Genomic DNA, 26,512 nt, shown 5'->3' with positions numbered 1-26,512 from the left:
TAGTGAGCAGGGCCAGGCTTGTGCCCCTGAGGGTGTGGGCATCGGAAACTCAGTGTCCAGGTTTTGCCCTTGGTCTTGGGCTGTGAACAGTGCTCCCACCCCATGCCCAATTTAACGAGGCTCTAGGGAACCCAGGCTGTCCTACGCTCCCCTGGAATGGGGCGTCTGCTCAGACTCTGGGCTACATTGTCCCAGCCTTGGCACTTCAGGGTTCTGCGGGGGTGGGTTCCTTGGGCAGCCTCAGGCCCCCAAGTAGACCTCCACCAGCCCCCCAACAGAGTGCATGCGGTAGAAGACTCCTAGAGGCAGACCAAAGTTGACGATGGCGAACCACGTCCGATAGCCATAGAAATCCTTCTCCAGTCCATTCTCAAACTCCGGGTGTATGCCAAACGCAGGCATCATCCACAGCTGGGGAAGAGAGGAGAGTGTGGAGTGAGGGAGGGGTGCTCCCACGCCCTCAGGCACTCCGCTCAGGGGAGGAAGGCCTCAGCACCTGCAGCTCATCCAGTACGTCCCTCAGAGCCAGCCCTTTTCCCGCCATGTCCCCCTCACCCAGACCACAGTCACCTCCTTGGCTTGCCAGCCTGAACTCCAGATGGATCACGAGACCCCAGGCTGCCACCACCCATGGTTCAACCTGCTCTGTCGAGCAGGGCTCCCCTGGACCTTGATTTTGACCCCCTTCTTCTGTTCCAGCTTCATCCTTCTGCTTGTCTCGGCCCCCTCCACCCCAGCCCTTGAAATTCTACCCATTTCTCAAGGCCCAGATCAAACCTTCAGGGAGCCTTCCTTGGCCACTCAGGCCCACACATCCTTCTCTTACCTCCTACTCTGCTCTGCCAATTTATTACTGATGCTCTGCCTGGACCAGGGGTTTCAGCATCTGAGGTGTGTTGCCAGTCAGTCATTTCCCACATGAGCTCAAACAACCCTGACTTGTCCTGGCTCTGCCACTTAAGCCAGTGGGATCTTGGGCAGGTCAGACAACCTAAGCCTCAGTTTGCTCATCTGTGAAATAGGGACAGCAATAATGCTTGTTGCGTGGACTCGTGATGATTCACAACATGCAGAGCTATTGTCTGGAGAAGGGGACTTGGGACTGAGCAACCATCATCAACACATCGCACTAGAGAGTCTTTAGAAAACCTGGCACTTTCTCATCTCGCCCTTTGACTGAATTCAGTGGACAATTAATTATTTGGTAATTCCCTAACTGGTCCCCTGGTGTCTCCCCAACCAGACAGGGAACTTGCCGAGGATAGAAGTCTTACATGTTTGTCTGTAAAGAGCACTTGGCTACTGGCACATTCGTTCATGCCAGGCACCTCACAGGGAGCTGGGGGACAAGCTCTGCTCTCAAGCGGCATAGAACTGGTTGGAAAGAGGCGTGTGTCCTTGACAATCAAAGGCATAAGCCAATCACCCTGAGGACCGTCAATGCGCAGTGAATGCGCCTTGATCCAGTCCTTCCTGAGTGAGGGGATTTCTGGGGCCACCCAGCCAGCTCTGCCCCATGCCTCCCCGCGTGTCACTCACTGTGATATTGCAGAGGATGAGGAAGACCGAAATCTCCTTGAGCGCCCGCCGCTTCCAGTTGAGGTGGCTGTAGGAGTGGATGTAGGCCCGAGAGGCCCGCCGCAGACCCTGGCCCAGCTCCAGCAGGGAGCCCCTGCGGTGCGGCTCAGCCTCCTGCTTCTCCCCCAGACCCTCCAGAGCTGCCTCCCAGAGTGGGCGGCGGTGCAGGCCCTCGATGACGAAGAGGTTCTGGGCGATGTGCTGCAGGATGAGCAGCAGGGAATAGGCCAGGATGAGGCGGTTGAGCAGCTCATGGGGGCGAGTGGCCACGATGGCCACGATGGAGAAGTAGGCGATGCCCATCTGGCCCAGAGCTGCCCCCATCAGCAACACCACGTCCAGGCTGCGGGTGGGGTTCTTGAGGGTGTCCAGCTCTCGCTCCTCCAGCCCGTGAATGGCCGTGCCCGCCAGGCACGCCAGGCTCATGGCGGGCAGCACGACTGCATAGAAGGCATAGTAGAGGGTGAAGTACTGGCGTGCAATGGTAGGGCCACTTGCTTCAATCTGGAAAAGCACAAAGACACATATGCCTGCCACCAGCACCAGCAGGCCCAGCAGTGGCCCGAAGATGGCCCCGAGCAGGTGGAAGGGCGGGGTGCTGAGGTGGGCGCTTGCGTGGGGTGCCAGGCGGCGGCCCACGTTTTTCCACATGACAAAGAGCACGGCACAGCAGATGAGGCAGTACTCAGTGCTGAAGGGGTAGAGCATCAGGTAGCCCTTCCGGAAGACCTCACACACGGTGGCATTGAGGCACAGGCAGGTGTTGGTGTCATTGCCTGGGAGGGGACAGGATGAGAGGGGACAGACGTTCAGGTGAGCCTTGCTCTGAGGAGACCAGCTGCACAAATCAGTCCCATTCACCCCCGGCGTATGCCAGAGGTGGAAGGGACCCAGCCACCCATTTCACAGGTATGGAAACTGAGGCCCAAAGAGAGCAATCAGAAATCACAGATGGTCATTCCTTTACAAAGCTATTCCAGACCAGGTGCCAAGATTACTATGCAAAGCATTGAACGTATGATGACTTTGGTGCCAAATGTCACTTCCACAGATTACGTATTGGAAACGAGGGGACACCTGTAGTGTTCTAATGGGAGGATCTGGCTGCTACACTTGAACCCTTTGCAGCATGCACTGTGGGCTGAGCAGACATCTTGCTTCACTGTGAGGTGCAGGGCACACAGCCTTACTTATGGATTGCTGGTGCCAAAAGTGTGTGGCCTAAAGCTAATCAAGACTTTGCTCCACGCCTCCATTTTCTAGGAAAAGCAGGGGAGATGGGCAAAAGTCAAATGCCACTCACTACCAGAAAGCAACCTAACAAATTTCAGTGTCATTAGGGAAAAAGGCTGGCGACTGAACAACCAAATGCATTGAATGTTTGAAAACACCACCATACAAGACATTTCATGGGCTGCTTGGAGAAAGTCAATATAGATTTATGTAGAGGGTGGGGATGATGTGAAGTGATTTTGTTAGAAATTATAATAGCATTATGGTAATGTAGCGAAATATACTTAGTTTAAAGAGATACATACTGAAATGTTTTGAGATGAAATGCCATGATCTCAATAATGTAAGTAATTCAGCAAAAAATTGAAATAAACATGGCAAAGTGTTAACCATTGCGTCTGGGTGATGGATCTGTCTTGTTCGTCCACTGTGTGTTTGAATATTTTAATAAAAAAATATCTATGATGTGACTTCCAAAAAATTCTCTTTGCACAGTTCTGAGAAACGTATCCAGAGTACAGAGAATGTGCACAACGTACAGGCACACCATGACTTATGTGATGGGTGTGTAAACACATGGGGGGGTGCTGGGAAGGCTGTTCACAGGTCAGGATGGCAATGCCACTGGGTGGGGGCAGGGCTGTACACATACAGGTGTGGCTGAATCCCACTGACAGCGATGTTCCCATGTAGGTTTATGGGACATAGACTCTAAGGGGCAGGCTGCACAGCTGGGGATGGGGCAAATGAAACCATGTGGGTCGTTCTCTCTCCCCACAAATCTTCCATCCCTCCTGATATGTCCGGGCACTTACAGTTGTATTAGGAAGACATTCCTTTCAGTCCTGAAGGCCTTTTTCTTGCAAATAAAATGCAAATACCAGGGGTGGGGTGCAGACCTGCACTTATCAGTGACTACCTCAGCCAGGATTAGTGGCTAGCTTGCTGACAGCTAGATGGGTGCCTGGAGCAGGGCTGCAGGGTGCCAATACCTGATGGGACAGGTACAGAATGGGGGCAGGATGGGAACTACCGGCAAATGTCTGTTTTCTGTTTAGTCGTGATGGGGCCTCTGGAGTTCGCTCCCAACTCTACAGACTCATGGAGCCTCACCCGTTTGAGGAAGTGTAGTGTGTGTGTGTGTGTGTGTGTGTGTGTGTACATTCAGGGGTGAGGGTCATGGTCTCCTCTGTACCTGAGAACTTTTCCATGAGGGCACTGAGCTCTGCCTCAATCTCGCGGTGCATGGAGTCGTTGGTGACGGCCAGAACCCACATCAGAAGGTTGGTGGCCAGGGTCAGCATCAGGCCACACCTGGAGGAGATGCCACACTGCCCACACAGCTTGGCCAGCTCCCTGGGTGCCCGACCTGCACTATCACTGCCTTTGGGGTGTCCACTGTCTCCCCAAACAAGATCTCATCTGGCGTTAGGACTTCAGGACAGGCAGCCTTGGGGCCTCCCGGGACCATTCCCATACCAACCCGCAGCCCCAGGGTCACCATGCCCAGGGAAGCTGTGGGGGACAGGCACTAGTTGGGGACAGATAGCCCCAGGAGTTGTTGGAGGAAGAGAAGGCACTCCCATCTTACCTGGTGAAGTTGGTCTGGACCTGAACGCAGTCCTTACAGTGTTTCCAGAGCACCCAGGTCTGAAAGAGACAGGGCCTTGAGCCCAGGAGCTGGGAGTGGGAGTGCGGGTGGGACCCTGGGGTGTGTGCCTTGTGTGTATTTACCATGGAAGAGACAACGAGGAAGCCCAGGTTGGAATCCTGGCTCTACCGTTTCCTTGCTGTGTGGTTTTGGGCCAGTGGTAAGATATCTCTGAGCCTCAGTCACCTCGGCTCTAAAATGGGACTACAATGTCTACCTCTCAGGGGAATGCATACTTATTGGCAAAATAAAAAGATGCTGAAAGTGAAACGCAATGCCTAGTATAGAACAGGAAGTCAGGAGGGAGTTGGATATTCATTAATAGGAGTAGCTTTGTGTATCTGGGGGTATAGATTTAGGTATATGCAAGTAGGTACAGGCAGATGTATTTATAGGTGTCTGCATTTCAGGACATGATGTGTGCAGGTGTGTGTGGATGTGGGTCCACGGAGACAGGCATCTGTGAGGGCTGTGGTGTGTGTACACACTCTGGGCCACGTAGGTTATTTGCCTATCAGGCTGTTTCTAGGCATAAGTTGGGGTGTGTGTGCACGCTGCATGGGTAGGGATAGCGTGTGCCCGGTGGCGTGGGGACTGAAGAGGCCTGTTACCTGGACGCTGATGAAAATGATCTCGATGGCAGGGAAGATGAGCTCCAGCTGTGACTTGCAGTGGATGTGGCTCATGTCGTAGCCCACACGGAAAACATTGAGGCAGATGGTGCAGCTGCCGAAGAGCAGCAGGGAGCCTGGCGGAGCCAGGCGGCCATTGGCACCTCCCCTGGAATGGGCTCTCCCTCTCCACCCCTCTCCATCCACCCAGCACCCCAACACTCACCCTGCACCCAAATGGATCCTGCGTGAGGGTCCCTGTAGAGCACGGCATGCGTCCGGCATGTGGTGCCGGCCACATAGTAGAGAAGCCAGAGGAGGGAGAGGGCCTTCAGTGCGGCCAGCAGGATCCACACGTCGCCCAGAGTCACGGCCACGTTGTTGAAGATCATACTGCAGATAAAGGCTCCGCCCAGGAACAGCACATTGAGGGCCAGAAGCCCTGAGAAGAGCTGCCCCGCCTTCTGGGCCTGCCGGTCCCGCCGCAGGAGCAGCGAGAAATGCCGCACCAGCCAGGACTTCTGGTGGGGCGAGGCGTGGGCCTCTGTCACCTCAGCCCCCATGTCCACTTGGTTCTCCTTGGCTGGAGCCGCTCTAGTCTCCTGTGCTTCTGGAGAGGCCACGGGTGGAGCCTCAGCAGCTGCTGGGGAGGGAGAAAGGAGCCTGGTTGGTTGGTTGCCTGTTGTCCTGGGTTCAATTCCACTCCTGCCCCTAACTGCTGTGTGACCTAGGGCAAACTCTCTAGTCAGAACATTGGAAATAATAGCAGCTGCCCATCTACCTTACAGGACCCTGGGAGGTTCAAATAGACGAGGGGATATGGAAGCACTTTGGCTCCACATAAACACAGGGATTATTTTGACTGGCCTGAGGACCCCCTACCCCCTACCTCCACCTCCTGTCTTAGAGCCTGAGCCAAAGATGGAATGATAATATCTGCCAAGGGAGCCAGGGGCATCTGCACGGTGGTTGGCCACGGGGCAGTTTCGAGGGCTGTGACTTCTTGCCAACAGGCAGCTTGTGCTCTGCTGACTTCTGGAAGGAATTTCACTCCTGAGAGAAAGAGCAAGGAGGTGCCCTTTCTTTTCCTGACTCATTAGCAGGTAATGGTTGCCTAGTGTTGTGTGTTGAGAAGGATCCTGAGGCTGAGAGTGGGCCTGGGGAAAAAGAATGCTGTGCTCGGAAATAATACTCTATTATGCGTACAAATGGGGGTATATAAATTACTTTGAAAAGGTCTAGAAGACACCTACCAGATTCACAATAGAAGTTTCTTGTGGGAAGAGAGGACAGCACTAGGAGTGGGAGTGGTTTAATGTTCTAGTTTTTAACAAACACACTACTTATATAATTGAAATTAATTGTAAAGGCTTAGGGGACAAAGGTCCGGGAGTGACCTGTGATGTCCACGCTGAGCATGGGGAGGTGGGGATCAGCGGGAGTGCCGTACTCGTGACTTGACTTTGACAGAACTGACTGCCATTTGCACCACCTCCTCCTGACTCCTGGACGCCCCGTGACTGCCCAGCACACGAGGAACACCATCCTTGACACTTCTCCACCATGAATGTCTCTCGCTCCTTCCTCACCGTCCCTAAGCTTTCACTCAGGCCAACCCCTATGTCACACCTCTCTTGGACCCAGACCTAGGTCACCTCATACGTGCAGCTCAAGGCCTTTTCCTGGAGTCCTGCACACTCCGCCTGTGGACTTTTGGGTAGCCATTCCTTGTGGGACTGAGCTGCTCTAAAGAGGGGGACACCCTATGGTGCAGGGTGCTGTCCTGACGGGAAGGCTCCCTCGCCACTCCCTGCCACCCCAGGTGCTCCCCTTGGTCCTGCCACTGCCCCGGCATCCCTGGTGCTCTGGGCTCAGGATTCTAAGTGATTGCGGTCCCGGTCCTCCAGGCTGCAGGAGACCTGCTTTCTAAGCTCACTATCTCATCGAGTGGTATCTCCATCCCCACATCTCTCAGCAGGGAACTGGGCATCCTTGCCTCTCACCTCTTAGGCCCCAAGCCTGTCCATTCCAGCCCCCAAATTGCTCTTAGATTTTTCTTGACGCCAACTTCTACCCTAGTTCCGGGCCCCCTCCTCTCTCTCCTGGACTGGTCTCCCTGCCCACCATGCCCCTCCCTTACTGCAAGCAACCAACTGCGCTTAGTATAAAGTCCAAGCTGCCTAGCACGGCCTTTAAAAATGAAACGAGGCCGTGTGTGTGTAATATGGATTTGGAGCACACAAAGTACTCAAGGCAGGGGAGCTGCTGTTACTTCCTGGTCTGGCCTCGACTTACATCTCCAGCATTGTCTTCATACCCCACTTGCCCACAGGCTGTGCCATCCTGCTGTAGTTCCCAGAATGCCCTTGCTTTTGCTCACCTCCCTATCCAGCCACACCTGACCCTTTGCCCATAATGCCAACCCCCATACCCCTTGGCTGACTGCAGCTTGTCCTTCAGGACTCAGAAGAGCCCCGCCTTCTCTAAGCTGCCTCCTCTGAGCCCCCATGCCAAGGCTGGATTAGGTGCCCCTCTTGGTCACCCCACTAAGTTCTATGCTTGTTTCTGGAGTCCACCTCTCATGCTCTATGTTAGTTAGCTGTGCTTCGCTCTGTCTGTCCCTCTGAACTCTGAGCGTCAGAAGCTTCAGACTTTTCCACTGTATAACCACCAGAAGACCCTCATCTCATTTGGTTCTAAAACGCAGGCCCTCCAGCCCCTCATTCTCCCATGGGCAATCTGCTCAATATTCATACCTTCTACTGTTCTCTTCTGAGGCAAATAGCATAATAAAACTTGGTCCTCTTTTAAAGGTTCTACAAATGAACCTTTCCTAGTCCTCTCTGTCATTCTTGTTCCAGTTCTGCCCCCTCCCTGTCTGGCCCCCTCATCGCACTCCAGGCACCTGCTCCCCTTGTCCATCCAGGCCCAGCCAGAGGGCTCCACATTTCTAATGTGGTATCCTGCCTCCCGCCATCATGGAGCCGCTATTCTTTCTGCCTTGCCTGTGTACTCCACTGTGGCCCTAACCCATCCTCCCCACCCACCTTAAATACCTCTCCTGGGAAGCTTTCTCTCTCCGCCCAAATGTCTATTTGGAGTGGGTGTGCACTGTCTGGTGAGGTTCTGTGGGTGTTCCTGGCTCCCTTCAAGACCAGGAGCTCCTCCAAGGCAGAGAAAAGATCCTCTTTAACTTGGACCCTCCAAACATGGCACAGCATGACATCAACCAGTGTTTGCCAAATGACTGGCATTTTCTGGGGGAAATTTCAGCACCAGAGCTGTGGACAGAGACCCTTTCCAATAAACATTTTCTATGTGTCACTGCTGAGGAGACTTTGCGGGATCTTTATCTTTCCTCCTAGGCTCCCACACCCAGGTTGAGCAAGCCTGAGGTTCATGGGAACACCTCCCTGTTCCTTCTCTTCCAACCCTGACTGCTCCGTCCCTCCTTCCCCAGATTCTCCCCCATCTTCCCAAGGCAGGATAACCTAATGATTTAAGAGCCCAGATTCTGACACCTACTATCTGTGTGATCTAGGGCTAGCTACTTAGACTACCTGTGCCTTGGTTTCCTCATCTGTAAAAGCAGACATATAACTATGGAACAGTACCCAGCATATAGTAGACGTTCAATAAAGATTTCTTGAATGAATAAATGAAGGAATTAATGCATAATACCTACCTCTTAGGGGTAGGTTTTATTGAAATTAAATGATTTAATTTAGGTAAATGAATGTGAATTCCTTTCTGGCACACAGAAAGCTCTCAGTGTTAGCTATTTATACACTACCAGTTCTCTTGAAATCCTGGAGAGACTGGAAGGGTCGGGATTATTGGTGAATTTTGGAGGCGGTTTTTCCTTGAACTGCAAGCCTCGAGAGGATACCGAAGGTTCCCGGGCCCTCCAGGGTCCTCGCCCTACATTTCCCACCCCAGACCGGCGGGGGTTCAACCCTCCATCAGCCGCTAGAGGGAGCCCTCAAAGCGGTGGATTCGGTCCGCCCCCGCAGGGTCAGTGACCGAGAGGGGGTGCACTCAGGGGTCGCAGGAAGACGGTAAGGGCGCCTGAAACTGACAAGGAGGAGTCCACCGCCCTCTGGCACGCCTTTCGGCGCGACACCAGCCGGAGGAAGAGCCCGCACAACTGGTTTGTGGGCCGCGTTTAGAGGCAGGTGACGAAAGCCGTGGAGCCGTCGGGGCGCGGCGTCCGGCCAGGAGCGCAGGGCCGGGGGCTTCGGGATTTATTTCCGAGCCACTCGGGGGACTGTGGGGTCCTGGGCAGCCTCTACACGTATGCCTCAGACCGGGCGTCCAGGCAGCCCCAACCCCGCACCCCTTTCCCCAGCCATCCGGTTTTTCTCTTCTTCCTGGCCTCCGCAACGTCTCAGTTGCGCGCGCCCATCCGAGGAAAGGAGGTAGGGGCAGGAAAGGGCGGGCGTTCGGGCCGCCAGTGTTGACCTCCCACAGTCATCCCGCCCCGCACCCCAGTCCCCGCAGCCCCTAGCCCCGGAAGCCCGCTTTGGGGGCGGGGTAGGTGGGAGTGTCACAGTGGGCTCTCGGAATATTCCTGCAGAGGTCGAGGGCGCTCCCGGCCCTAAGGGCACCGCCGGAGCGCCTTACCTGAGGCCTGGGCGGGCAGCGCTGCCGGCTCACCACCAACCGTGGGCGCAGTACCGGTCATCCGTCCAGGTGAGGCCATAGCGCCCGGACCGATGCCCCCGACGCCCTCTCCCCGCGGGACTGCGCAGCCGCCGCTCGGGCTCTGCGAACCATCGATTTTTTTTGTTGACTTTGGAGATCTCATTAATTCTTCCTTAATTACCCGCCGGGGGCTCCGGCTGGGACGGAGCAGCCAATAGCGAGGCGGCTAGATGGACGGGCGGGGCCGGAGGCGGTGCAAGCGCGGAGCTAAGGGCCAAGGGACCCACGGGAGGCCGCCTCCAGGGTGAGGTGGGGCGCAAGGTTCCTAGGCCGAAGTAAAGGCCTTGCGGGGTTCAGGCCACACTTTCCTCTGGCGGCCAGACAGGAAATGGAACTCTCAGGTCTGGGGTTGCCTTTGCTTGTACCCAACTCTGCCCCAGGCCATGCTGCTGCCACCCCGCGTGTTCCAGCACCCTCTCTGTCCCTAAGTCAAACAGTGAACTTGGGGCGGAAGAGACCCCATTCAGATGGGGCAAGAGGCGAGTAGGATGCGAAGTCGCCCCCTCTGGCCCTGCTCAGCTCCTCCTGCGGCTTCTGAGACCCGCCCACCTCATGAGGGAGAGGGCAGGGACCGGGCACATTTTCCTCTGAAGTCCTGCGGCTGCTCCCACGCTCTCCTCCCTCCCAGCGCACTCCCCTCCCAACGCCCCGCCTGTCCTCCCTTCACCTAACTCTGCTGGCCGCCAATCCTTCCTCCTCTACCGTGTTTCCCCGAAAATAAGACCTAGCCGGACCATCAGCTCTAATGCGTCTTTTGGAGCAAAAATTAATATAAGACCCGGTCTTATTTTACTATAATATAAGGCTGGGTCTTTAATATCATATCATATCATATCATATAAATATAATATAATACTGGGTCTTGTATAATATAAATATAATGTAATACCGGGTCAGTCCTTCCTCACCTTTCCTGTGTCATGGAACATGGAACAGGAACATAAAAAATGCATATGTCACTTGAGGATACAGGGAAGAGGAAGGGGACCGCCTGGGTACTCCGCCAGCCCCTCCCAACCAGCCAGGTACTAGTCTGTAACTGGTTTGTAACTCAGACTCAGCTCACCCACTGAAAAGCTTGAGACCTGAAAATCTCCAGGGACCTTCCCAGCTCCTACCCTCAAGATCCTCTCCTGTGATCATCTCAGATGGGACAGCTGAGACAAGAAGTGGGGGACAGGGAGCAAACTGCAGGTTTATTGGTTCCCAGCTCCAGATGGCAGCATCGGCCAGGTCACAGGGCTGGGATGAAGGGTGGAGCTGGAGCCACCAGCACTTACTAGTCCTACAGCTGCAGGGAGAAGTCTCCCTCCCGGTTAGCCCCATGCCCCAGGGTCATGCTGGGGTGGACAGGCATCTCCTGATTGTGAATTAAAAACTCATCCGGAAAAATAAACAAAAAACTTTTGTGACAATTCCACTCTGGTGCCAGCACGGAAAGCGTGGTAATGTGGCACAGTGACTGCCAGCCTGGGTTTCCATCCCGAGGGTCTCTGGGTGGGTACATGAGCTGAGTCCCTCCCTCCACGGCTCCGTCGGGGGGTGAGGGGGCGGAGCTTCAGGACAGCACGTAGACCTCCAGCAGGCTAGAGACAGCATGCATACGGTAGAAGATGCCGAAAGGCAGGCAGATGTTGACGATGGCTGCCCAGAGGGAGTAGCCATAGAAGCCCACCTCCACCTTGTTGCTGAAGTGAGGGCGAGCTCCGAAGGCGGGCATGATCCACAGCTGTGGGAGAGAGGGCAAGGTTAGGGCCTGGCCCAGCCTGGGTCATTTATGTGAGCTTTCCTGGGGGTCCCAGTCCTCTAGTTTGGTGAATGGCAGGGGATGGAGCTGCTGAGTGGGGACTTCCTGCATCCTAGGCAGGGACTGGCATTCACTAAGGTGTTCAGGAAATGTGCCCAGCTGAACTTGCCCACCTCCAGGAGAGGGCTCCCTACTGTGATCCCGTCTCCCACCCTCAGTCTGGGTCACTTTTTGGGACGTGGGGAGGGGGAAGAGGTTTCAATAGATGACGTGAGAATTTGGTACAAATGGCTAAATCAGCGCTCTCTCCTGGAGAGATGTGTGCAGGGTGGCTGCAGAATCAGACACATCCTGGGCAGGGGGTCAGATCCAGCAGAAGGGTACCCCACCACAGCCCTTTATGAACTCTGCTCTCCAGCTCCACCTCCACTCCCTGCCCCCTTCCCAGGTCTGCAGGAGGTTGAAGCTGGAATCCTGCTTCATCTCTGGCTCTGAGCTCAGAAGGTTCTGGTGTGGGGTAGGAGGCAAAGAACAAAAGCTTCTCGGCTAGCCCCACCCTCCTCAACCCCATCGAACTTCGCCCTTCAACACATCACAGCTCCCCTCTGAGCCTGTTTCTGTCCTATACAATGAAGGAGTTGGAGATGATGTTTTCAGAGTTGATCCAGGCAGATACTAGAGCAAACACAGCCTCCCCAAAGGTGACTCCCAGCCTATGGGCCTGATGAGCAGAAGGTGGGGCGGAGCCAGGGCTGGGCATCTGCACTAAAGCTGGCTCAGGATATGATGAAGTTTTGAGCCTTATTGCTTCCACTGGTAGTTTGGAGATTGCTGATCACTTTTTTTAAGGTGACCTATAAGATGGGCAATAGTTAAAGTGGGGACTTCACTAAGAAAGCACCTCAGTGAGGATGGATTGTTGGTGTATTTCATGTAGATGAAGCTAGGGTAGAATTCTCTCTGGAGATGTGTTTTATATTGGATATACCCACATTACGGATGTTTCTATATTATGAGTGTTTTTCTATTGGAGGTTATAGCTAAAAGGACTATTTTCATATTGAGCAAAATTTATTTAGAGGTTTGTTCTTTCTTTGGGATGTACTTATGTGGGTACATGTTTCTGTATTAGAGATTTCCTCTTGGGGACTGTATCTACACTGGGACATTTCTCTGTTGGGTTGTAGCTGTATTAGGAATGTTTCTTTATTGGGGTTCACCTTCATGAAGAGTATTTCTGCACATGGCATATACTTGTGTTGGGTGAAGTCTGTTGCTATATAGAGGAGTTTCTTTTAGTGAGAGACTCTGCTGAATCACTGGGAAGGGGGTGGCTGTTGATGGTACCCCGCTTCCCAGCCAGCCTGCTGCTCCACTCTGCTAACAGATTGCTCACACTTACACTGGTCTCTGCTACTTCCTGACATGGCTCCAATTATTCTAAGAAACAGGCTGATCACAAGTTCCCAGGAGCAGTCACACCTCCGACCTGGGGTGAGGGCCCCCACTCTCATGTCCACCCAGCCCCCATGTCAGCATTCCCTAGGATTCCTCTAGCTCTGGCTGCTTCCTAGATTCCAGTACACTGGGAATTCATTCTCTGTGTGCCCTGAGATGCTGTTTGCCTGGGGGCTGGCCCTGATCCCCTCTGAATCTGCTCCTTCGCTAGAGACCTGTGAGATTCTCTAGTAGGCTGGGGCAAGACAGAGAAGGTCAAGTGAATAAACCAGAAAGAACCTCCTGGTCTCCTCTTCCCTGCAGCCCACCCCTACACCGCCAGTTACTCACGATGACATTGCAGAGGAGGAGAAACAGAGAAATGTCCTTCAGGCATCGGCGTCTCCAGTGGCCCCTGGGGGCCAAGGTGATGGCCTTTGCTTCCTGAGGGCCTGCTGGGCTCGGGCCAATTGGCCTGGGGGTGGGTGGGCAGGTGGGCAAGGGGTGGAGGGCATCCAGATTGGCAAAGGTAAGGCAGGGCTCCTTGGGAGGGGTCTCGTGAGGCTTAGCCCCAGGGGGGCCCCGGTGGAGGCTCTCAATGATGAAGACATTCTGGAAGGTGTGCTGGGCAATCGTGAGCAGAGCATGGGCCAAGTTGAGCCCCCCCAGCAGGCCCCTGGGCATGCCTATCACGACGGCCACGATAGAGTAGTAGGAGATGGCGTACTGGCCCAGGGCGGCACCCATCAGCAGGGCCACGTCCAGGGTTCGCGTGGGGTTCTTATGGTGGTCCATGGCCCGGCGGTCAAAACGGTAGATGACTGAGCCGCTCAGGCTGACCAAGGTCATGAGCCCCAGACAGACAATGTTGAAGCTGTAGTGGATGATCAGGGCTTGCTGGGTGTGGTCCCCCTCCCCACTCACTCGGACCTCGTAGATGATGAAGACGGCCAGCCCCACCACGAGGAGCATCAGGCCCAGGACCGGGCCGGCAAAGAAGGTCTCCTGGAAGAGGCTGACCCGGGATGGGGCGTGGCCGTGGCCATGGGTGGAAGAGGCCAGCAGCCTGCCCACATTCTTCCACATGACGTAGAGCATGGTGGAAGCAAAGAGGCTGTACTCGATGTTGAAGGGGTACAGGTAGAAGTAGCCTTTCTGAAAGATCTGGCAGATGGTCGTGTCGCAGGGGCAGTCTCCTCCCACCTGGCTGCCCGCACGCGCCGCTGTGGAGAGAGGGGTACAGAGCCGTACTGACCTACCACCTTCCTGGAGGTACCCCGTCTGAAGAGCCTCAGCCGTGGACTGTGACCTTTGTAAGGGCAGGGTCTCTGTCTGCCACATTCACCGCCATATCCCAAATGCCTGCATAGGGCCTGGCATATTCATTCATGCCAGGTATTTATTGAGCACCTCTGTGTGCCAGAGACTGTGGGACACAGCAGTGAACAATAGCAGTTGCTCAAGGGAAAAGAACAATCTGAGCCACAGAACTGCCCACTTCGTCCCATCCCATTTCTTCAGGAAAACACTGCCCATCTGTCCCTACCAGTAATGACCCCTGGCTCTTCGAGATGGATGAGGTTCTGATTCTGATAGAAAGTAGCCTTCTTGGAAACCCCTCAAGTTGCAGCTTCCTCTAAGCTCTCCCCAGCATCTGCTCAGCCCAGAAAGCAAGCAGCTGTGCCCACATCTGGACGATGACCTCCCGTCACTTCTGTTTGAACCACACTGAAAGGTGTTTTGTGCTGCACGCAGACCGTGCTTTGTAGGATGCCATGGGCCTTGGCAAACATCTCTCCGATCCTCAGAACTATGCCAGCTGGCTTTGCAGATGAAGAAACGGAGGCTCACTGGATAAGGTGGCTTGTGACAGCAGAGCTGACTCAAACGACCCGGCTCTGAACTCCAGGGCAGGGTCAGCGTGCCTCTCCAGCGTGCCTTTCTGCAGCCCAGCATGCTCAGTTGGCGACCTCCCCAGGTTGGTTTTAGCCATTCTCAGGAAGCCCTCTGTATGTGAAAGGAGGCCCTTTGTATATTCTGCTGGACTGGGGTCTCCCCATGGCTGGCCTGTGTGTTCTACTCTAGATGCTTCCATACTGGAGTATGTGTGTCTTCAGGCGGAGTCCCGATGGACTCAGCCATTTAGTCTGGTCCTAGCTAGTGAGGTGCCCTAGAGAAGTCCAGAGAACTAAAACCGGGGGACTATGGACCCCATTCTGCCTCAATACAGCATATTGGTTAAAAGCAAAGATGGATCTGAACACTAGTTCTCCAATTTCAAGCTCTGTGACCTTGGGCAAGGTACATAATTTCTCCATGCCTTAGTTTCTTCATCTGTAAAATAGGAACATTAACATTACCCATTCATAGGGAAACTGTGGGAGTTAAGACACTTAGCACAGCACCAGACATATAGAGCTCAATAGATTGTCACTACTGTCATCGTGATTATTATTTCTAGCTTCTTGCCACGCTCTCCATCTGATCCCATGCTTCCGCCTCGAGCAACTCTGCCTCCTTTCCCCTCCCTCCAGTTTGATCACCCTGGCCCTTTCGTCCTGGAGCCCGAGTCCCTTCTTTGGTGGAATGGAGACCTGGACAGTGGGGCCTAGGCTGCACCCTCCAGGATGAGAGGGTGCCCCTGATACTCCCCTTCCTGAGTCACCTACAGTTATATGCCAGAGTCAGAGCTTGGAGCAGGAGGACGCTGTCCTCTCTCACGAGGGCACAGGAGACTGACTCTAAAAGTGCACAAAGCACCCAGTCTGAGTTCTGGAAGTCATAGGGCCAGACTTCATCTGAAGTGGGGACTCACGGTCAGGAGCGAGGCGGGAGTGGCTGGCGTTGCCGTGAGAACTGCTGTGGAAGTGGGCCTGGTGTACGGACTCATCCACCACAGCTGCCATCCAGATGGCCAGGTTGGTGGTCAGTGTGAACATGAGACCACACCTGTTTGGGGAGGGAGATCAAAGGCCAGTCAGTGTGTTTGGCTCATTTTGGGTCCCTGGCGAAGTTGAGAGAGGGTTGGGGAGCTACACTGGGAGACGGTATTGAGAAACAAGAAACAGTCACGCCCCTGTGTGAACAGGAAGCTGAGTTTGGAAGGAACACAGCCTGGGGGGGATGCCATCCAAGAGAGGGCCAGGGGGTGTCCAGGGGCTCAGGCCACCGCTGTTCCCTGTCCTAGGGAAAAGGACATGTAGTGCACTACATAACCCATCCCACCAAAGCACATGCAGGTGCACACACACGCACAAACAGCACAGCACAGGGTGATGGAAATCAAGCTGACAAAGCAAGGGGACTTTGGCTGCAACCCACCCAAGCGGCATGAAGAGGACCCCTGCCTCAGGTGCGAAAGCCCTCATCTCTCATGCAAGGTGGGCACAGGCATCATGGGCAAGGCCATTGAGCTGTGGATCGGGCACTCACCGGGTCAGATCCAGGTGGACGTGAATACAGTCTTTAGCAGAGACCCAGAGAAAGTAAGTCTGTATTGAGAGAGAGTGGTGAGGTCATTTACTCTGCAGAACAAACACAGCTAAACTCCAGAGTGCCCATATCCATGCCCAGCATTAAGGTCTCTCTACCTCAAGAGCCCTCATGCTAAGTTATTATGTTTATTTTAGCTTTACAAAATGAGATCAAGAGCTTTCTCTCTTCTATGGAACAATCCATATAAAATAATACTCTGCTCTTTAATAATGTGCAAAATGTCATATCTGTAAAACTCTCTGGTTTCAGAGTTTGTGTTTTGCAAGGTAGAGGTCAAGTAGAGTTTTGACCGTCTGGTTGTTTATTCCTGAGAGCAAGACCAGCCTCAGGCTAGGTCGTGTCCAAGGCAGAAAGATTCTCTGGTGACTACTCACTTCCCTTTGGCAACACCCCGTGCCCCAACCTCATCCTTTGTTGCCCTGCAAGACTTCACTCTCATCCGGCTGCTAACAAACCCTTGCTATGTGGGGGTATCTGTATGTTCATTTTACTTGAGTCTCCTCCAAGCCCATAAAATGTAAAAGACTAAAACTATATAAATGCCAAAGTCATAAATGTTTTGAATTGTGGAAACCTGGCCACACGGTGGTGTTTCACGGGAGGGAACCATAACATGTGATCGTTCTGATGTAGTGCTGGGGTCTGTTCTAGTCCCATATAAGACTAGTCCTGCTCAGTCAGAAGGTCTTCAAAAGTGTTATTTACGCTATACATACATACCTACATACATATCTGTCTATCTGAGGCCAAACTGGCCATGCCCGCAGCAGGACCTGGGGCTGAGCCCGATGCCTCCGATGGGCACGCAGGGAGGGCAGGCTCCGTTCTAGGAGACAGGCTGGTTGCCACAACTCACACCTCTGAGGCGTTAACTGCTCTGCTCGGGTTGAAATGAAATCACTGGGCCCCTCAGTAGGTGCTCACATTTGCATATTACTTCGTTGCCACGTCCTTCCAGATGCATGGACTCATAGTCCCACTACAGTCCTATCCCCACCTTATTCGACTGTTCAGGGTAGAAGAGGAGTGGAGCTCAGGTCTCCGGACCCCAGGCCAGATGTTGGCTCCTTTCTGCCACACTCAAGGACCCTCCTCCCACCCACCCACCTGGACAATGACAAACACAGCCTGGGTGAGAGGGTGCAGGATCTTGATGGCTGACTGGCACTCAAAGAAACTGGAGTAGTAGCCGGTCTTGAAGACATCCATGACCAGAGTGCAGATCCCAAATAGCACCAGCCCACCTGGGAATCAGAGGAGCAGGAGAAAAGGCTTATAAATACGAGGAAGGATGGCTAGATGGGTGGTTGGGTGGGTGATTAGATGGATGGATGGATGGATGGATGGATAGGTGGATAGGTGAACGGATGGATTGAAAGATGAATGAGTGGATGGAAAGGTGAGTGTATGACTGAGTGGGTGGATGGATGTCCCACTGAGCCCCCATCTCTTTGGGGATACATAGATAAGGGGAAGGGCCCTAGATGGGCTCTTTCAGCTGGAGCTGTCATCTGTTCTGCCCTCCATCAGAAGCTGTCCCATGACCACCGTTTTCCCATCTTTAGACAGGGCAAAGAAGTTCCCCTTCCTCCCTCCTCCAGGACCCTTTCCCTTTCTCTTCTCCCTCAAGAGCTGCCCACCTGTCCCTCAGCCACATGGAATCCTGCCAGGGGACTTCTGACCCCTCCACCTCGACGTGCACTCCCTCCACAGTTCCTTGGAGAGCCCCAGCCTCCAGCTCCATGCCTGGTCCACCCCACCTCCGCCCACACTTTGCCTGGCACCTCGGAGCCAGATGGGGCCGGCGTGCGCATCCCGATAGGGGACGGCGTCCGGGAAGCGCGCGGTGCGGAGGAGGTAGAAGACGATCCAGAGCGCAGCGAGCAGCATCATGGCGGTGAGCAGCGCGAACACGTCGGTGTCATACACCGCCACCTTGTTGAAGGCGCCGCCACTGATGAGCGTGCAGGCGAGAAGCAGCACATTCACGGCCAGCAGCACGGACAGCAGGCGGCCGCCCTTCTTCCACACCTCGCGGGGTCCTGCCCGCGGCGCCCGCGGGCTCTCCTTGGGGCCGGTGGCTAGCTCCTCCGACATGGCGGGAGGTTGGAGGGGTCACTGTGCGGAAGGAGCGGACAGGGGCCCAGGTTCATTCTCCGGTCTTATCCCTAGATTTGGGGACTGGGGGTAGTTCCTAACCTCGAGGGTGGGTGATGGAGGAAGAACTGCGACGGGGAAGAGAAAAGCTGAGCCTGCCAGTCTCGCGGGACGGCAGCACCGTCGGACTCCGTGCAAGGTCCCCTCTCCCCAAATCCGTCAGCCCGCTGGCCGGGGCACTCACCTGGCTGGGCCCAGAGCCCGCGCTGAGCTTGGGGTCAGAGGGCGGCGAGCGGCTCCTCTCTCGCCTGGCGGTACAGGCGCTTTATAGCGGGGAGGACAAGGCGATTTGCAGCCACAGAAGCTCAGCTCCGTAAACCTCTCAGTGCCACTCACATGATCCATCTTTTCTCCGAGCTGAATTTAGGGAAGAGCGCGCCAGAGCCAGATAAGGTGAGATTTATGTTTACCCGGAGAGGCGCCCCCTCCCCCGCTGCCCCGTCACCGCCGCCGGGCCAGGCTCCAGCGCCGCCCTCACTGCGGCACCCAGAGGGCACCCCGCCCCCGGCGCCCACCGCGCCCTGGCGCCCTGTGATTCCGCCCGCTAGTTGCCCGGAGATCTCCTGCTCAGTGGACGCCCCGAGGGCCCGCAGGCATCCTGGCTCCCTCCCACCCCCGGCGCACCCTGTACCTCTGCGCTCCTCTGCTGTTGGCCCGGACCCTCGAGACCCTTTCCCCGGCACCCTCACGGTGATCGAAATTCCTTCTTCCTCTATCCCGCTCCCCTATCCCCCGCTCCGCTGGATGCTGTGAAGTCGGGCGTGGGTACCAAGTTCCGCACGCGGAGTCCACGCCCGGTCTCTGAGCGCCACCTGCTGGAACGCGGCTTGCAGACCCCACGGGAGCCGGTGGCGGCCAGGACAGCCCGGTCCTACTGGCTGACTGGCGGTCAGTCCTACGAGCCCCCGTAGGCCCACTGTCCTAAGGGTCAGGACAGTGACCTTGGCCCTTGGCCTGTTCCCTCGACGGGTGGCACATCAGGAGCCGCAGCGTCTGGGCTCTAGTGAGGACAGACCTCGGACTGTCCCCAGACTGGGGCTCCTGGGGCGGGGCTCTGGGGTAGGCACTTTCGGAGAGAGGGCAGGACCTCGCGTGTGTCATCCGTGTGATCTCGGGAGCAGGGTGTTTAGGACCCAGGGGCAGCCCGGGGGCGGCTCCCTTGGGCCGCTGGAAATCCTCCCGCCTCCTGCCGGGGGAGCGGCTCAGATGTCAGTGTAGCCGCGGCTCTGGCGCTCCGCACCCTCCGTCTGCGGCAGCCGGGCCTTGCGGCCCCGGCCCCTGCCCGGTCCCCTCCAACCCCATGCCTCAGTCCTAACCCCGCCGCCCTCCTCCGCCGGGGGCCCTTTCCCCGCGCCCCCTGCCCGCCCCGTCGAAGTCGGGCGCCATGAACGACCAGTACCACCGGGCGGCCCGGGACGGCTACCTGGAGCTCCTCAAGGAGGCCACCCGGAAGGAGCTGAACGCCCCCGACGAGGATGGCATGACCCCCACCCTCTGGGCTGCCTACCATGGCAACTTGGAGTCGCTGCGCATCATCGTGAGCCGGGGGTGAGTACCCACCCCAGCACAGGAAGGGGGCCCCTGAGACCCTCCCCCAGACTCCATGGCACCCTCTCCTCTGAGTTGCTCCCTTCTCTAGCGACAGACCCTAAGGTGGGACCTTGGGGCCTGGCGGTCATGGGATGGAGGGGGCCACAAGCTGAGGTGTGTGACATTTGTGACCTGGATATGGGGCTAGGAGGGGAGGACTAGGATTTGGGGGTTCATGACTGAAAGGGACTGCAGTGTGAGGGGAAGGTGGGAGATATCTCCTGGGTGGATGGTGCCTGGAAGCAAGAGTGAGAGCATCGTGAGAACCAGAGAGAAGGTGCTGAAGTCTCAGCGGAGTCAGGAAGGGTTCAGGAAAGGAGCGGCTCCTCACTACCCACCTCCAGCCTGGGATCCAAAGGGCTGTCCCAGCAGCGCCTCCTCCCCCATGCTGGAACTCACATGCTCTCTTCCTGCTCATTGCTGGGATTTATGGATACTGTCCACAGCACCAAATGTCACTTGGTTCAGCCACCCATGACTCCATCTGTGCCCCTCCCCCACCACAGTCTCCCTCACTCTCCCTCAGTCTGGGGGCAGGGGTTGGCAGAGTCCAGGTGTTAGGCCCAGGGAAGGGTTTTGGAGGTAGCAGTTGAGGAATGCAGCGTTCAGGGTCACTGAAGGGGGCTTTCTGGGGCTGAATGACACTGTGGACAACTTCCCTGCCCCCAGCAGTTTTACAAAGTCAGATTGAACTGGGCACCAGGGCGGCCTGGACAGAGAAAAGGAGTGAAAGAGATGCCCCAGGAGGGTCAATATGTGCATCTCAGGCCCTGGGAGATCGTGGTGGAGAGGCAGGGGCCCAGCTGGCCCTGATGCCAGGTGCTGGCCTGTGGCCTGAGCATGTGGTGGATGGGGGACACCCCCCCCCCCATTGCACTCCCTGGGTGGCTGTTCCTGGGACTGGGCAGCAGCCCCTAAGACCATGCAGCTAAGCCATGTTCCAAGAGGCCAAGACTGGCCTCTCCTTACTCCAGGAGTAAGGAGTAATCTGCCCTCCTCTCTGAGACAGTGTGACATCTGCTCCTACTCTCTGAGACTCATGGGAGGAGGGGAAGAGGGTGCCCCCTTTGTGCTCCAAACCTCCCCAACTCCCACAGAGGGCAAGGGTTGGTGTTCGATGGGGTATAGACCAGATAGCAAGCAGCACCTCCCCACATTGTCCTGCGGGACTTGGTGGCAAGTAGAGGAAGTGAGGAGGGGATTGCTCAGGGAGCTGTAATGATAAAGGGGTGATTCTTTCTCCAGCCGTGTGAGGTGGCCTTGTGGCCTCATTAACTCAGGGCTGAGGAGCTGAGCTAGGCCCTGAGGGAGGGTAGAATTTGGAGAAGCCAGCAGGAGCTCGCCCAAGTGAAGCACAGTCTGTTGTGGAGGGTGTTGGGAGGGGGCTGGGTGGGTCCCCTGCACAGGTCCAAGCCAGCCTACCTCACTTGGCTCCCAAAGATGGGGCAGCCCAGGGAGGGGAGGGCTGCTGGGCCCAGGTTGCAGACTTCCCTCCTCCTCTTCTGTAGTCCTGGCTGCCCCCACACTCCCCTCCAGGCTCAGGCCAAGACCCGACACCTGCTCTCACACGCAGGCTTGCCAGGGCTGGCCCCGCTCCCTACAGACATGGCCATGCCTGCCGTCACGCAGGCATGCGCTCTCGCTTACTCACCCAGGGCTGAGGCCCAGCACACACCACCCTCTTGCCCTCTTTTATGATCACTCCTACACACGCAGCCACGCTCATCTCCACCACTTCCACGCCTGCCTAGAGACCCAGACTCTGGCCCTGGCCCACCACCTCTCTGGGCCAGCTCCCCACTGGGCTCCATGAATAATTCACTCCTTTCTCTCTGGGCATCAAATATTTATCCCCTGAGATTCCCAGCCCTCAGTTCTCTTGGGGAAGGTCCCGCCTTGGCCCCGCCTTCTCTTTCACCCCACCCTCTGAGTGCCTGGGGCCATTTTTCTCCTGGGCTCACTCTATGTCAGTCTAGAGGCTCAGGGCCGAGTGTCTCCTGGAGTCAGAGGAGAGGTCTCAGGGCCTCTGTGGGGAGGATGAACCAGGTTGGGAGCTCCTCACACCAGCAGCCACTGCCCACTGCCTTCTGGAGCTGGAGATGGCTCACCACCCGTCTCCACGTGTCCTCCCTGCAGGGGTGACCCAGACAAGTGTGACATCTGGGGCAACACGCCCCTGCACCTGGCAGCTTCCAATGGCCACCTGCACTGCCTCTCCTTCCTGGTGTCTTTCGGGGCCAACATCTGGTGCCTGGACAACGACTACCACACCCCACTGGACATGGCCGCCATGAAGGGCCACATGGAGTGTGTGCGCTACCTGGACTCCATCGCGGCCAAGCAGAGCAGCCTGAACCCCAAGCTGGTGGGCAAGCTGAAGGACAAAGCCTTCCGCGAGGCGGAGCGGCGCATCCGCGAGTGCGCAAAGCTGCAGCGCAAGCACCACGAGCGCATGGAGCGGCGCTACCGGCGCGAGCTGGCGGAGCGCTCGGACACGCTCAGCTTCTCCAGCCTCACCACGTCCAGCACCCTGAGCCGCCGGCTGCAGCACCTGGCACTGGGGAGCCACCTGCCCTACTCGCAGGCCACGCTGCACGGCACCAACAGGGTCAAGACCAAGATCCAGCGGAAACTGGAGCGGCGCAAGCAGGGTGGCGAGGGCACCTTCAAGGTCTCCGAGGACGGCCGCAAGAGCGTGCGCTCTCTCTCCGGCCTGCAGCTGGGCAGCGATGTGATGTTCGTGCGCCAGGGCAACTATGCCAACCCCAAGGAGTGGGGCCGCTCCCCGCTCCGGGACATGTTCCTCTCCGACGAGGACAGCGTCTCCCGTGCCACACTGGCGGTCGAACCTGCCCACTCAGAGGTGAGCACCGACTCAGGCCACGACTCCCTGTTTACCCGCCCCGGCCTGGGCACCATGGTATTCCGCAGGAACTACCTGAGCAGCGGGCTGCATGGGTTGGGCCGCGAGGATGTGGTGCTCGACGGCGGGGGCACACCGCGGGGTCGGCTGCACAGCTCCCCCAGCCTGGACGACGACAGCCTGGGCAGTGCCAACAGCCTGCAGGACCGCAGCTGTGGGGAGGAGCTGCCCTGGGACGAGCTGGACTTGGGCCTGGATGAGGACCTGGAGCCCGAGACAAGCCCGCTGGAGACTTTCCTGGCCTCGCTGCATATGGAGGACTTCACCTCCCTCCTGAGGCAGGAGAAGATCGACCTGGAGGCCCTGATGTTGTGCTCGGACCTGGACCTCCGCAGCATCAGCGTACCCTTGGGGTCCCGAAAGAAGCTCATGGGCGCCTTGCGGAGGCGGAGGCAGGCGCTGGAGCGCCCCACCGCCCTGGAGGACACAGAGCTGTGAGTGCCCTGGCCCTGGAGGGGTGGGAAGATAGGCGTTGGAAGGTGGGGGACCTGCCTTTTCAAGAAGGGGGGATAGTACCGTATTTCATAAAGTCTAAATCGCCATCCATTACAAGAGGCCCTACTTACCTTCTATATCCCCAGTTTAGAAAAAGAAGCTGCCTGTTTGATAATGACACGAGGTTTGCTTATACGGTGAATATAAAACGCACCTCGATTTTGGAGATATCAAAATGTGGGAAAAGGGGTGTCTTAGTCTGTGATGAGTAGTAGTCATAATAATCACAGCTGAGATGTTTTGAACCCTCCCATCTCCGGGGTACTGGAGATGCCCTTGCGTGTATCCTCTCATTCAATCCTCCCTAACTCCCAAGCACAGGGGTTATGTCGTCTCCATTTTCCAGGGGAGCAAGTGGAGGCTCAGAGGGTTCGAGTAGCTCACCCCAAGGCTCTGCTGCTGCTCTGTGCAGAGCTGGACTTGAGCCCTGGTCTGTGTGTGGCTCTAAAGCCTAAGGACTAGGTGACTCCCGTGGGAGGGCAGTTATCACGTTCAAAAAGCTATCATGGGGAGCTCAAGGCTGCTCCCACACTGGCCATGCTGTGGCCCATCTCTGCCCCGCCCGTCCCTCATGGCGTCCCAGAGCCCTTTGGTATCTGTGGCCTTTACCCTACGTGTCTGGGCAGGGGTGGGGAAGCAGTCCGGTTTAGAGTTTGGGGAATAGTAAGGGAACCCCTAGGTTAGCGTTCCTTTCCCTGATCGTTAGCCTATCTGGAGAGGGTAAGTTGTCAAAATGGCTGGTCTTGGTTTAAAATGATGTTTTGAAGGCCCTCATCTGAGGTCTGTTTCTGTCTCTTTCTCTACAGATAACAAGGGGCTTCTCTCCCCAGACCAAAATGAATTGCAAGTTGCCACAACCCATGGTGGGGTCTGGAGGTCCTCACAGTCGCCAGACCTGTAGCCCCCAGGGCCCTCCCTAGGGGCCAGGACCATGTGGGTCATCTCCCTTGAAAGCCTTTCCACACTCTGCAGCAGAGGGTATGGCCTGGAGGCACCCAGAAGGGTCCTGGAGCCCTGGAACCACCCCCATCCGAGTGGCCCTAAAGGACATGTGGATTTGTCAGAGACTAGAGGAAAGGCAGGGGCCACTGGGGCCCCGGGGACTAGATGGTGTGCCCATTAGAGCTGGGTGGGTGTGTGTATGTCAGGGGTGGGCATGGCCTGTCCCAGGGGCTATCGTCTGCCCCACCTCTCTCCCCAGGCTGGAGACTTACTCACTTCCTACATTTTTGTGAAGGGAAGAGTTTGGGCTGCCTCCCCTCCCCACCATATACCCCAGAGAGGAGGTCCCAGCTAGACTCTTCAGCCAAATGCCCTGACTTTAGTCCCCACCCCTGCCTTTAGCACGGCCAGCCCCTTTCTCCTCCCACTGGCCATGCTGGGGAGTTGGAGTGCCAGGCTGGAGTATTGGGGGTGACTGGTGCCATTGCCGGCTCACCTTGGGGCCCAGCCTGACTCCGCCCTCCCCACCCTGTCCTTCACCCTCCCTCTCTTTGTTGTGCAGCCAGAGGCGGGACCCAGAGGGTCAGGGTCATAGACACGTGGTGCTAGAGCAGCTGGCTGCAGTGTTGTGGTCCCTCGGCCCAGCAGGCGTGCTCTGGGCTGGAGAAAGGCATCCACCCTCTGCCTCTGTCTCCAGGCCTGAGACTGTCGGAGACTGGGTGTGGCAGGGCCTCAGGCCTCGGCCGGGCAAGTCCTGTGATGTGGACACAAGAGCAGCTGAGGATGTGGATCATCTAAGCGGCTAATTGTCCCCAGGTCCCCGGGGCTCTGTGTTGGGGGTTGGTTGGTGGATTTCCCTTGAGGTCTGGAAGCGGATGGGTGGCTCCTTGGTTCTTCATGAATAGTGGGTAAGCGAGAGCCCAGTATGTGCCCCTGCTCTGGGATGGTGGTGAAACCAGGAGAAAGGCCGGCCCCCATATGTGTCCTCAGACATGTGTCCTCAGATATTGTGTCCTCAGAGCTCTTCAGTTGGACTGAGGTCACAGATGTGGGAGAGTCCCTCAGGAGTGCACACACGTGTGTGCACATTCACACCCCCACGCAGATGTGTCCTTCCTCCTCTGTCAACAATGGACCCCCATCCCTGACCTTCAGCTTGGGAAGCAGTTCCTGCTGGGAGCACTGCCACAGCCCCCCCACCTCCTTCCTGGGCCCCCTTGGCTGGGGCAGGGGAAAGAAAACCTCCAAAGAAGGCCACAGCCTCCCTTTGGTGTGTCTGTGCCTGTGTGTGGGCCCTGTCCACACATGCCCAGAGCTGGGGGGTGTGATGGAGGTGATCTGTGGTCCCTGGTCCCACACAGAGGGCTTGGCTGCCCGCCACTGCCACCATCAGCCCACCCCTGTGTTTCTCCCCGTTCTCTGGGCCTGAGCCTGGGGCCACCCCCCAAGTGCCTACTCGGAGCCCCAGGTGCTGCCCCTTCTCTCCTCTTCCTGGCTGTGTACTGCCTCAGCCCTCCAGGTTCTCCCAGTGCTGGGCTGGGCGGGGCTCAGTGACTCCCTCCACTGTACAGAGCACCCCTTCTGCAGGCTCATTATAACTTTTGTAGAGTACGTTCTGCATCATTGTCATGCTGTGTCTTGTTCTTTAATCGTAGGGGGTAGGAGAGGGGTGGGGTGAAGAGAGCAAGGGGGTGGGGGTGGGAGAGGGAGAGGGACTTTTGGTGCCTTTAGAATTCGGTGCTATTCCGTGGAGGGGGTTCTGGGATGGATGGTTGGGCCCTCCCCCCACCATCCTGGGCATCTCTGCAGGGCCTCCCCTCATCCCTGGACCTTTACCTGCTCTCTTTGGGCCCAGAATTTGGAGCTGAGGGAGAGGGAAGGTTCAGAAGAATTGGGGCAGGACAGCCCCCAGCAGCTGATGGCGGAGGATGGTCCAGGCTCCAGCCCTG

At 56.5% G+C, this 26,512-nt stretch overlaps 3 protein-coding genes across 3 annotated transcripts; 1 reads left to right on the top strand and 2 right to left on the bottom strand.

Moving 5' to 3' along the window:
• Positions 1–240: 240 nt before the first annotated feature.
• OTOP3 (otopetrin 3) lies at positions 241–9,880 on the bottom strand (the record flags this gene model as incomplete). The annotated part of the gene is made up of 7 exons (XM_081028304.1): positions 241–411; positions 1,540–2,354; positions 4,007–4,125; positions 4,403–4,461; positions 5,074–5,210; positions 5,300–5,716; positions 9,697–9,880. 7 exons carry the CDS (start codon positions 9,878–9,880, stop codon positions 241–243), a joined length of 1,902 nt encoding a protein of 633 aa, XP_080884430.1.
• A 1,080-nt stretch (positions 9,881–10,960) lies between these two features.
• Positions 10,961–18,568, bottom strand: OTOP2 (otopetrin 2). The gene is made up of 6 exons (XM_081028763.1): positions 18,241–18,568; positions 17,564–17,700; positions 16,394–16,452; positions 15,777–15,910; positions 13,313–14,184; positions 10,961–11,506 (listed from the first exon to the last, which is right to left on the bottom strand). The coding sequence occupies exons 1-6, from the start codon at positions 18,551–18,553 to the stop codon at positions 11,336–11,338; spliced, it is 1,686 nt and encodes a 561-aa protein (XP_080884889.1). The 5' UTR covers positions 18,554–18,568; the 3' UTR covers positions 10,961–11,335.
• Positions 18,569–19,982: 1,414 nt separating this feature from the next.
• USH1G (USH1 protein network component sans) lies at positions 19,983–23,564 on the top strand (the record flags this gene model as incomplete). Its single annotated transcript, XM_081028760.1, has 2 exons — positions 19,983–20,161; positions 22,340–23,564. The coding sequence occupies exons 1-2, from the start codon at positions 19,998–20,000 to the stop codon at positions 23,562–23,564; spliced, it is 1,389 nt and encodes a 462-aa protein (XP_080884886.1). The 5' UTR covers positions 19,983–19,997.
• Between the last annotated feature and the right edge of the window lie 2,948 nt (positions 23,565–26,512).

This window comes from Rhinolophus hipposideros (assembly GCF_964194185.1).
Source record: "Rhinolophus hipposideros genome assembly, chromosome: 20".
Taxonomy (NCBI): Eukaryota; Metazoa; Chordata; class Mammalia; order Chiroptera; family Rhinolophidae; genus Rhinolophus; species Rhinolophus hipposideros.
Note: the sequence above shows the minus strand (reverse complement) of the source record. Positions and strands in the feature narration are given on the sequence as shown.